The 12851-nt window shown below is 31.8% G+C and overlaps 1 protein-coding gene across 1 annotated transcript; it reads left to right on the plus strand.

The window, feature by feature from the left end:
* Positions 1 to 351: 351 nt before the first annotated feature.
* Positions 352 to 2774, plus strand: LOC108474794 (cytochrome P450 86A8). Its single transcript, XM_017776812.2, has one exon. The coding sequence runs from the start codon at positions 902 to 904 to the stop codon at positions 2483 to 2485; it is 1584 nt and encodes a 527-aa protein (XP_017632301.1). The 5' UTR covers positions 352 to 901; the 3' UTR covers positions 2486 to 2774.
* The last annotated feature ends 10077 nt before the right edge of the window (positions 2775 to 12851 follow it).

The following is a 12851-nucleotide window of genomic DNA, read 5'->3' on the forward strand; positions in this document are numbered from 1 at the left end:
CATTTAGGTTGATGGAAGAACTTGGTTGATACAAAACTATTTAGGGACCGATTTAAAATATGAATCATAATTTGTGGACTGATTGTGAAATTAACCCATATGTAAATTCATATTCGCTGAACCTTCCAGGAACAGTTACAGAGATTAAAAAAAAAATCAAAAGAGAGAAGTCAATGGAAGAATGTTGAAAAATAAGGCATGCAGCGGTTGCATGCTTGTCTTGTCTGCATGGAGCGTTGGTAGTAAATTGTTGGTGGTGAATTGCTCACCTAACCAAAGCCCACATGACTTAACCCGTTTCATTTAAGACACCCCTCCACTCCTCCCTTTTCTTCCTCCCTTACCGCTATAAAAATCACAAACCCTTAGCTATATATATATTATTTAGCCTAAACTGCACCAAAACAAAACATTCTACTATGTTTTTTTCTGTCTGACCCCTTTCATTATTTTCTTTCCATGGCTTCATTGCCATCATCTGTCTTTTTTATTTTATTTTTTACAGTCTTTTATCTGTCTGTCTTGGTTCCTCAACTAAACTCATTTAATTCTCTTTATTCAATGCTTGAATTTAAGACCCTCTAGTGTTTTTTCTTTTCTCTTTTGATCTTTAAGGAGTTTCAACAACCTCTCAGTGCATTTATGGGGGTGCATCTGATGGTTAGACACTAAAAGAGAAAGGAAGAAACAAGTTGGTGCAATTGAAGGGAACAGTCTGTCTCTAGTAATTGCTTCTCTTTATAATTTCACCTATAAATCCTATTTCTTAATGTATTTCACTTTGCTTTTTATTCTGAGTAATACCCATTTTGAGGAATAGTCTTTCCTGAGAAAAGTAGTTTGTTTTTTCTTGAGAAAATTTCTTCGGTAGAAGGGGTTGTTTTGTTATAGTTGTAATAGTATGGATATATCGACTGCGTTGCTCCTTTTGGCAGCTATCACAGCTTACCTACTGTGGTTCACGTTCATCTCACGGTCTCTTCGTGGTCCACGTGTCTGGCCTCTATTGGGCAGTCTTCCTGGCTTGATCAACAACTGTGAACGCTTGCATGACTGGATCTCCGACAACCTCCGTGCTTGCGGTGGGACTTACCAGACCTGCATTTGTGCCGTCCCGTTCTTGGCCCGGAAACAAGGTCTCGTGACGGTCACGTGCGATCCGAAGAATTTGGAACACATCCTCAAGACTCGTTTCGACAATTACCCCAAAGGTCCTACGTGGCAGTCCGTGTTCCATGATCTGCTCGGTCAAGGAATCTTCAACTCGGATGGTGCCACGTGGCTATTCCAGAGGAGGACTGCAGCGCTGGAATTCACCACCAGGACTCTTCGCCAAGCCATGGCTCGGTGGGTCACTCGAGCCATCAAGTTCCGGTTCTGCCCCATCCTTGAAGAAGCTCAAGCCAAAAGTGAGCCTGTTGATCTACAAGACGTATTGCTTCGGCTCACGTTTGATAACATTTGCGGATTAGCTTTTGGAAGAGACCCGGAAACATGCGCTCAACGACTCCCCGAGAACGGCTTCGCTTCTGCTTTTGACCGAGCCACCGAAGCATCTCTTCAAAGGTTTATTTTGCCAGAGGTTTTATGGAAGCTTAAGAAATGGCTTCGGCTTGGATTAGAAGCCAGTCTGAGCCGAAGCCTTGTCCACATGAATGAGTATTTATCCGACGTAATCGTTACACGTAAGCAAGAACTGCTGAGTCAGCAGAAAGATGGGAACCCACACGACGATTTGCTCTCAAGATTCATGAGGAAAAAAGAATCCTACTCGGAGGAATTTCTCCAACACGTTGCACTTAATTTTATTCTAGCGGGACGTGACACTTCATCCGTTGCTCTTTGTTGGTTTTTTTGGCTCCTCACTCAACATCCAATTATTGAAGATAAAATTTTACATGAAATTTGCACTGTCCTGATCGAAACACGTGGTATTGACACGACAACATGGTTCGATGAGCCTTTAGGATTTGAAGAGGTTGATCGATTGATATATATGAAGGCAGCATTATCTGAAACCTTAAGGCTATACCCGTCGGTGCCGGAGGATTCAAAGCATGTCGTGGTGGACGACGTGTTTCCGGACGGAACGTTTGTGCCAGCAGGTTCGTCGGTGACATATTCAATATATTCGGTGGGGAGAATGAGGTCGATTTGGGGTGATGATTGCCTCGAGTTCCGTCCCGAGAGGTGGTTAACGGCTGACGGTAAGGAATTCATCATGCACGACTCATACAAATTCGTGGCATTCAATGCTGGGCCAAGAATATGTTTGGGAAGAGGCTTGGCTTATCTTCAAATGAAATCAGTGGCAGCGGCAGCGCTGTTGCGGCATAAGCTGACGGTAGCGGCTGGGCATAAGGTGGAGCAGAAGATTTCGCTGACATTGTTTATGAAATATGGGCTTAAAGTCAACGTGCATGGCAGAGATTTGGGAGCCATTGTTGAAAAGATTATCAACGAGCAAAAATTGCATTGTAAATGAGGGTTTCATGGGTGAGGATATTTAAGGCATGGCGGAGGCGCGTGAGTGACGGTGGAATGCAGAGTTCAAATGTATTGGTTAAAATTTCAATTTCGTGTAAGGAAACTAGGAAGTGGGGGCCATGCTGACATTGAGGTTAATATCACAGAGGTTTTAATTCATGACCTTGGCGTATACATTATAAGCTTTTTAACAATTTAATATTAAATTCTTGTTTTTTCTTTGTGGGGACATTTTGAAATTGTTATTCTATAAAATTCTTTTACCTTCTTTCTTGGATCTTTCATAATTTTGTGTATTGCGTTTTTTGTTCTTTCAACTTTGGGTGACGGTATTAGCTGGTTTATATGGGCCAAAACAGGCCCACAACTTCTCTTGAACTATGACCCAAAGAAAAACTTACAATTATCGCATCAATGATGGTAAAAGTAACATGTGGCCCAAAAATTTTGGTAAAAGTTTTACAAAACCCCCTATACTATACTCTAGATTGCATTTTAACCCATCTACTGAAAAATGAGCAAAGTGGTCTTTTTTACGTTAACAACCCCTCCATTAAAATTGCAATGTTAAATGTTTGTTTTAGTGTTTTATATATATATAATATAATAGCAAAGTTAGTCCTCAAGCTTAACATCTTTATTCAATTTGACCCCTACTTTTTTATTAGAAGTAAATTAGAAATTTTGAAACTAATAAGATTAAAAGGTAAAAAAATACCTTACTAACAAATTAAAAATTATAAAAAAATCACAAAATATATAAAGAAAATTATAACTTTTATGATTTTGTTTATAACTCTTAAAATTATAAAATTTTTATATGCAACAGGCCCATTTCTCTTGAACCATGACCCAAAGAAAAACTTAGAATTATCGCATCAATGATTGATTGGAATGACTTAGATGATAAGATGAATGAATTTTCATTATCATATTTTAAAGAGTTAATTCCTTTATTTTAATTTTTTGTATTTTATCAAATTTTAAAAATTAGTTAAGTTGTTAAATTTGACTCAACAACAACTCAATAAATTGTAAGGACAAAACTCAAAATTATTCATCAGTTTCGGTTCAATGTGCAATTTGATATATGAACAATGATTTGGGACAGTTATACACATGAAACTTTGATTGTGATTCAAATATATACATAAAATTTTAATTACGATCCAATTGTATACATTTAAAGAAATGGCTACATCTATTTATTTTATATTAGATAAATGTACTTATTTTTATATGTAATATAAAAACATAAAATGATGTTATATTGGTAATTATATAATAGTTTGTGAGAATTAAATCAAATCAAAATTTTATGTATAAAACTGCACAAAAATCAAAATTTTTGAATAAAATTGGACATAAAACCAAATTTCATGTGTAATTTTGAGATTTATCCTAATTTATACCTAATATATTAGCAAAAAATTCATTTCAACAAATTATACGTAACAAATTAACAAAAATTACATGTTTATTAACGCTTAAATTAATTTCTTGATTTTTTATGGTAAAAGAATCAAATGTTGATAAATTAAAATGAAATGATTAATTTCTCAAATTTTTTAAAAAAAAAAAGAAAAGAAAAGAAGAAAAAGCATAACATAATAACTATGTTTAAGTAGCCAATTGAGTCTTAGCTCGATTGACATTGCATTGTTGTTAGTATAGGAGAACGTGGATTCGAGTGTATTGAAGCACATTATCTTCCTATTTAAGAGTTTGGGAGGAACTATGAATAGTTTTAAACATCGTTTATTATCAAAAAATAAGCAGACATGTTTCTATAATGAAATTAATGCTAAAAAAAATGTTGAAGTAATATATATTTATATAAATTTTAATATATTAGTAATTAGTGTTTTTGCATATTTTTAACAAATCCATTTATCAGTTATGTATTTTTGTTATGTTTTATATAGAATTTTAAGTTCTATATAAGGCCATAAGACAAAACACATAATAAAAATTAGATTACGATATATTTATGATGTAGGTGAAAAAATTATATAACAAATATATATATATATATAAAAACAAGTTGTGGTTTTAATTGAAATGATAAAGTTGAAGAGAAGATGATTATGAAATATTAAGTTTTGTTGAGTAATTTTGTCTCGTGTCTCATCAACAGGAACATTCGAGTATTTATACTATCACAGCTCACAACCTAACCTCACTGTTTTGTCTCGACTCCATCGTTCCTAGGACTGGCATTCCGTGCAGGCTCCATGTAACAGCCTAATTTTCAGTGGTATCGGGAATAGAGATTTGAGATCACTAAATCCGACGGGTGAGTTAAAAATTTAATAAATTAATACCTATGAGTCAAATGTGAATATAAAAGCATTTTTTGAATTAGTGAATTTGGTGATTTAAAATAATTAATTAGGTAAATTGGGTCGAGAATGAGGTATCGAGACCTCGACTTCATAAATCGAGCCATAAATATTTTTAGAAATATTTATGGAGTGTTGGTGAGGTAGTAATAAAATTTAGTCAGAAAATTTTGACGTTTGGGTAGTTAATTAAATAAAAAGGACTAAATTGAAAAGGGTGTAAAAGTTGCTAAAAGGATTAAATAGCTCAATTGTCAAATGAGGAAGGACCTAAAGTGAAAATAAGCCCAAAGGAGATATTTTGGGCTGCAATAGCTGAGAAAAACCAGGAAATGGGTGAAATAAGGGTAAAATTGGAAAATTGACAAAATTGGCTAAATAAAAATGAGACTAAATTAGAATATCTAGAATTCTCTTCATTTTCATCAGCTGAAAAACAGTCATGGAGGAGGGTTCAAGCTGGTTTTCATACTCTACCTTCATGTAAGTTTAATTCTTGCTTTCTCCTTGAAATTTTTATGTCTAATTTTTGAAGTTGTTATGGATGAGTGCTGGAAGTATATGATGATTTGGCATGGAATTAGAGCTTTAAATTGTTTATATTCTGATTTTATTGAAAGAATTGAATAGAAAGTGAATGTTTGGGACCTAATTGTAAAAGAGTTTGAAGTTAGAGTTTTATGTGAAAATTCTGAATTTCAATAGTTATGGAATAACTTATAATGTATAGAAAAAGTATTAATTGAGAAAATTATCTTAATTGAGGGGTTAATTGAGCAACGACTGAATTGTATGAATTGTGAAATTTTGGGTAAAATGAAAATCAATATTTTGCACTAAAACTGTTCTGGGCAGCAACAGTAGTTTAACTTTGAAAAATCACCAAAAATTGTAAAAATCGAATTAGAGGATGAATAAAATATGAAATTAAAGTTTATTGAGTCTAGTTTCTTATAAAAGAAATTATGTAAGCAATGGAATTGTAAATCATGAGATACAATAACTTTTGTAAGACAAGGTCAGAATGATTTTGGGTTCCCCTGTTCTGAATTTGGAAAATCATAAAAAAAATTGGATAAAAATAATTATAGTCTTAAATTTATATGTATAATCTGAATGAGTCTATTTTCAAGAGAAACAAACTAGGACATCATTCGAATCTTGTACGAGAAGATAATTAATTTTTAGTGAAGATGGGTCGGAACTGTCAGACAGCAGAACAGGGGAGACTTCAATGAATAAACTATATTAATTGGCCCAACCAAAAATTATGAAATTTTTATGGTAAGAAGACATATGAGTCTAGTTTCTGGGAAAATTTATGTATCTTAATTTGGAGTTCTGTAGCTCAAGATAAAAATAATTTAGTGACTATGACACAGATGGACAGCTTGAATATTCACATAAATAGATAGTGAAAATTATGGATAATGTTACCTACAAGTGTGTTGTTTATACTAAGGATGTGGATGGAGAGGAGGAGGAGGAAAATATACAAAAATATATGAATGAATCGTGTATAAATTGATCACATGCCCGATTATAATCGATAAGTGTTGGATTAGAAATGATATAATGTTTTATTTAGTATATTTATTATGAAATTATGATTATCGTTATAATACAAAAACTGAATTTGTGAGTTTATATGGCTAAATTTTAGTGATTATTTGTTAATTTTATGAATTTCATGATGTGTTATTTCATATGTATTGATGATAAAATCGTGAATAATGTAAAAGCATGAAAATTGAATAAATGATCAAATTGAGCATTTCAATTCAGTGACAAGATGAATTGAAGGAAAAGACCATGGTTGGACCATGGCAACAAGTGATAAGTGATAGCTTCGGCTACACTTATCTGATCAAGGAAAAGTGAAAGTGATAAGTGTAGCCGAAGCTACACTTATCTGATCAATGACAAATGACAAGTGAAAAGTGGTAGCTTCAGCTACCTGATTAGTGAAAAGTGGTAGCTTTTGCTACGTGATCAGTGAAAAGTGGTAGCTCCGGCTACCTGATCAGTGAAAAGTGGTAGCTCCGGCTACCTGATCAGTGAATAGTGGTAGCTTCAGCTACAAGTGACAAATGACAAGTGATTTCCGTATAAGACCATATCTGGGATATGGCATCGGTGTGATATATGCTACTGTATAAGATCATATCTGGGATATGGCATCAGTGAGATATGTGATTCGTGCAAGACCATAGCTAGGCTATGGCATCGATACATGAATATGTATAAGACCATAACTGGGCTATGGCATTATTATGTGAAGATGTGTAAGACCATAGTTGAACTATGGCATCGAGAAAACAAAGTACTCAATTCCGTAAGACGTTCACTAATTTGACAAAGTTTGGTAAGTGTTACATGGAATTATGTGATACAAGGAAGTACGAGTTGATAAGATACGAGTTAGAACTTGGTTGATAAATGAATTCATTTGTGATTATATAATTGTTCATCTTGAATGTACTGTCCATATGTATTGATAATTCAAATGTTTTAATGAATAAAATTCCGATATGGAATAAATTGAACACGAGACAAATAATTATGAAATTGAACTAGGAATTCATGAAAATGATGGTTATTGATATATGGAGACATGAGACATTGATATATGAATATGGAAAATGTTTGATAAATGTGTTTATTCATAATTATAGAATTATATACCTCATGTGTACTATTTGCATAAAGATGATATTTCAAATACTTTGGTTATTTAAGCTTAAATATGAAATAGTCTCAAATCAAGATAAGTTGTTATGAAAATATATTTAGATTACACAGATATGGCTGATATATGTTGTATGATTACATAACATGAAATTGTGTATATGTATGAGAAATTGAATGAGAATTAAGCCCATACACGTTTCTTGTTATTTATATGAAGTGTACGACTGACAAGGGTGATGAAGTTATAAACAGAGAGTTACACAGGTTGAAAACACGAGCGTGTGACTCTCCAAAGTGTGAAAATTTTCTAAGTGTTGCAAAAGTTTCATATGTTTACGGTTTGGTCCCGAACTACCCTGAATGTATGTTTTGAGCCCCGTAGGCCCATATAACGGACGTTAAACATATGTATGAAAGTTTTTAATTTAGAAAAAAATTTATGACTGATTTTTTTACATGATTGATCATATTAAGTTTGGTAATGTCTCGTACCCTATTCTAGGCTCAGAATACGGGTAGGGGGTGTTACACTCCAAGTCTGCTGGACACGTGTTTCGCTTTGGGTAGCTTGCAATGTACGTAGTCCTCTCTGTATCTAGGATTAACATTTTGAATGGGCTTTAAGCATGTTGGACATGTGTTTCACTCTAATCTATATTTATTATTTAATAAAAACATTTAACTTTAGATAATTTCATAAATGAATGAATTGAGATGTGGTTGAGAATAATCATAAATTCAATAACAATATATATGAAAGAAGGAGATTTCACCTAAAAGACTTTTTTCCATTGAACTTCGAAGTAGACGAGGGCTTAAAGGTTGGGGACAAAATGTTCTTAACCATTATTTTATTTTCAGATTTTTTTATCATGATTTAAAAGAATATTTATTTGTTTATTTCATGTAAAAACTTGTGATTTAATTTAATTATATTGGATTTTATTTTTAACAATTTTATTATAGATTTTGATTATATCTGCTTTTCTGACACAATGCGTAAAATTACAGTAGCTCTTTTCAACCCATAAATAGGAGTTTAATATGCTTCAGCGCATTCAAACTCATGTCCTCTTACATTGATAATGATGCCTATACCAAACGAGCTAAAACTCAATCTACAATAACTGACTTTTTATTTATTGATTGATAATAGATACAAATAATCTTAACTATATTTTAATAATTTTATAAAGTACAACATTAATCTACCAAAACATTATTTTAGCTTATTTTTGTAACACTTTTAAAATTTGTCATGAAAACACCAATAAAGTCAAATAAAAAGTTTTTTAATCAAAATTATTCGCCAAATATTTGAAGTAATTTTTTAAGAATTTGATTACTAATCATACAAGTATAAATATATGTTCAAAAAGTGAATTACAAACATGTATGGTATATACTTAAGGATGAGTCTCCCTAAGCTAGTTTGCAAAGCACAATTTAATATACATGTGATTAATTAATTTGATTGATAAAATATAAAATGTTAATTCTAATTGACAAAACCATTTTTTTGTTAATACAAGTGTATAATAAGGGAGGGAATAAGGAGGCGAAGGTGGTGGTGCTAGTAGAATTGGTTCATCTAAATAGGTGGCAAGCCAAAAAATGACATAAGTCAATAAGGAATAAAAAAGCAAGGGAGAATAAATGTAGGTAAAGGGGCTTAAGGATGTAGAGGAGGCAAAAGATTCCTCCTTCATCATCTTACATGGTATTTATAAGGAGGGTGTAACGACCCAAAATCCGTGGGCACCAGAAAAGTGTGTTATCGGGCCTCCGTCTTAGTGAAATAAGTTCAAAATAATTATTAAAAAAATATTTATAAGTCTAGTAGTGTGTTTAATTAGGTTTTAATTAAGTAAATTTAGCTTAATTTAGAGTAATTAGTAAAAGGATTAAATTGAATAAAGGATGAAAGTTAAATTGTAGATTAAAAGAAAATAAAGAGGACCAAAATGGAAAATAGACCATTTAGTATAGTTGAGGCGGCAAACAAAGAAAAAAATCTAAAGATTTCTCTAGATTATTATTGAATTATAAATTATAAATTATTATTAACTATTATTATTAAATAATATTATATATATATATGTATATAAAACAAATGAAGAAAAGAATAAAAAGAAACAAAGAAGAATAAGAAACAGAGAGCATTCGAAAAACAGGGGAAGAAAAGGAAAGAAAAGAAAAAGGAAAATTGAGATTTTGAAGCTTCAAACTTATTTGGTAAGCTAAATTTAGTCTTTTCTCTTAATTTTGATGTTTTAAAAGCTTTAGAACAAAGTTTTGATGAAATTAAGTTGATATTTTGAAAGTTATTAGATTTCTAAATATTGTTCATGTTGAATAAAAAGATGAATTAGGGGTTAAATTGATAGGAATTCAAGTTAGAAATGAAATAAGGATTGAATTGCAAAGTAAACTATAAGTTTTGTGTTTTAGGGACTAAATTGAGGAAAATTCGGAATTAAGAAAATATGTTGAAAATTTAATAGTTAAATTTGAGTTTAAATGAAATTTGAATAGGAATAAGGTGTGAATTGGTGTTATAAATTTGGTTATTAACATTTTACATCAAAACAGTTTTGGGAAGTAGCAATGGTCTGACTTTGAAAATTCACTAAAAATTGTATAAATTGAACTAGAGGATGAAAAAAATATGTAATTAAAACTTATTGAGTCTAGTTTCTTATAGTATAAATACTGTAAGCAATGAATTGATGAATCAAGAGATATTTGAAATTTTGTAAGACTGGTTCGGGGTGATTTCGAGATGCCCTGTTTTAAATTTGGAAAATCATTAAAATTGTACAAAAATTATTATGGAGTGTAATTTATATATGTGAACTCCTTAATGAATCTAGTTTCAAAATAAATAAACAAGAACCTTGTTCGAGTTCTGTACAATGAGATAATTTATTTTAGTAGAGAGAGGTCAGAATTGTCAAATGAAATAACAGGGAGTATTTAACGAATAAACTGTACTAATGACTAGACCAAAAATTCTGGAAATTTTATGGTTAGAAGATATATGAGTCTAGTTTTAAGGAAAATTTACGGATATTAATTTGGAGTTTCGTAGCTCAAGATATAAATAATTTAGTAATAATGACTCAAGTAGACAGCTTAATGGTGAAATTATATATATACATTAAAAATGGTTAAATTTGCATGTTTAGGCCCATGAATTAAATTGAATCATGTTGTATTGATGATTATAAATTATTATTTTCGTAGCCAACAAAGAACCCGAAGCATCAAGATCGAAAGGAAAGGAGAAAGTCATCGAGGACTAAAACGGAGAATTACGGTGTGTATTACTATAATTTGAATTTTAATTATTATTGATTGCTGAATTTTTATTGTTATGTATGGTAAGTAAGACTTGAGGTAAGTATGTGAAATTGATATGAATATTGAGTGAAAATGAAAGTGATGCAAATTGAATCAAATTGAATTGAATAAGTGAATTATGGAATATGTAATTATTTGAAAAGTGTATTGATTGAAAAATGATTGGTGATTTGAATTGTGAATTGAAAGTGATATAGGATTGAGAAAGTGAATTGAATACCCTATTAACTAGTCGGGCTGAGTCGGATATAGTTGGCATGCCATAGGATTGGAAGTGTTCAGGATACTTGACCTCGAGTCGATGAGACACTGGGTGTCACTATATTTCTTCGGATAGATTCGATGAGGTACTGGTACCAACTTTACTTGACTAGGCCGATGAGACACTGGTGTCAATTATTACTTGAACTATCCGATGAGGCACTTTGGGTGCCATATTGGTGTGTTTGGTTGGATCCGTATCCGCCAAAGTCCGAAAGTTACGTTAATAGGGTGAAAAATTGAAATGTGAATTTGAGGCATTGAAATGAGAAGAATTACGAATTGAAATTGGAATTGTGATAATAAGAGAAAAGAATGAAATGTATATTCATAAGTGATATAAATTTAAGTTTGAGAAAATACATTGATTTATGAATTAGTACATATGACATTAATTGTTAGGTATTTTAATATTTATGTTTTTACCGTTGTTGATATGACTCGATTTATAGTAATACCATTGAGTATATCCATACTCAGCGTGCGGTTGTTTCCGTGCAGCAGTTAGTAGAAGTCAAGTGTCTCTACCAAAGATCCAAAACAATCCCGACTCCAACACAAATTTGGTGATGTATATTTTCTTTTGGATAAAAGTGGCATGTACATAGGTGTTGTTTAGTCACTTGAATATGTATATTACTTTGGGTAGTGAAGGATGATTTATAAAATTTAGATGGTTAAATGAAATAGTAAGGAAAGTACATGATATTTTGATACATGAACATTAAGTTGTTAAATGAATGAAGTTTTTAATCAATTTTGAATGATGCTATGATAGTTATTAAGTTAAAATTTTGTTAATGATATAAATAATAGTTATATGAATGTGAAATATTGGTGTTGGTTGTTTTGGTTTGAATTTGCGGGAGGTTTAGGTAAAATAAGCGAAATGTCACAAATTTTTATAAAAAAAATTTTGGAATACTCGAACAAGTCCCGTTCTACTTTTAATACGTGTTTGAACTTCGAGAGTTCAAGATAGAGACTTAATTATTATATTATACCATAAAAGTTATATTAATTGTAAATTATTCGCAAGTTGTCTGATATGTCCGGTAATGTCTCATAACCTCGTTCCGGTAACGGTTTGGGGTTAAGAGGTGTTACAGAGGGAGGTTTTGTGCCTAGTAATGCCACATCATCGGCAAATCTGGGACATGGTGATCATGTGGTCGATCAAGTGGCAAGGTCGTTGTATGTGGATTATTGTTAGGTGCAGTGCGACTTTGACATGGTACAAGGTTGTTACACTTAGTAGTCTTTTGATAGTTTCCTTTAGGAGATGGGTGTGTTCTCGCTAAAATTTGGTGGCTTAGAGGACAAGATGTTTGGTTGGCTAGTCACCATGTGACCAAAAGAGTGATGTAAGATGAGGGACTATCCGTGTGATCCTCATGAGGGAAGCTAACCAAGTGATGTGAGACGGAGGGCCATGTGCAAATGCCTTTTAGGTCAAAGTAAAATCTTGTTATTAGCCACATACTATGCACAAGCTGTGGATTTAGTTTTTATTTTTCAATTTGATCATTTTTCGTCATTTTCAAAATTTGATATTTCAGTTTTGATTCAAACGGTAGTTGTTAAATCAATTAACTATAACATTTTTTTTTGTGAAAATAGTAATTTGACATAACATTAAACAAGTGATGATGTATTTGTTACATAATATTTTGCAAATAACAGAATTTAACAACTACTTTAAGATAA

This window comes from Gossypium arboreum, chromosome 8 (genome assembly GCF_025698485.1).
Source record: "Gossypium arboreum isolate Shixiya-1 chromosome 8, ASM2569848v2, whole genome shotgun sequence".
In the NCBI taxonomy this organism is placed as follows: domain Eukaryota; kingdom Viridiplantae; phylum Streptophyta; class Magnoliopsida; order Malvales; family Malvaceae; genus Gossypium; species Gossypium arboreum.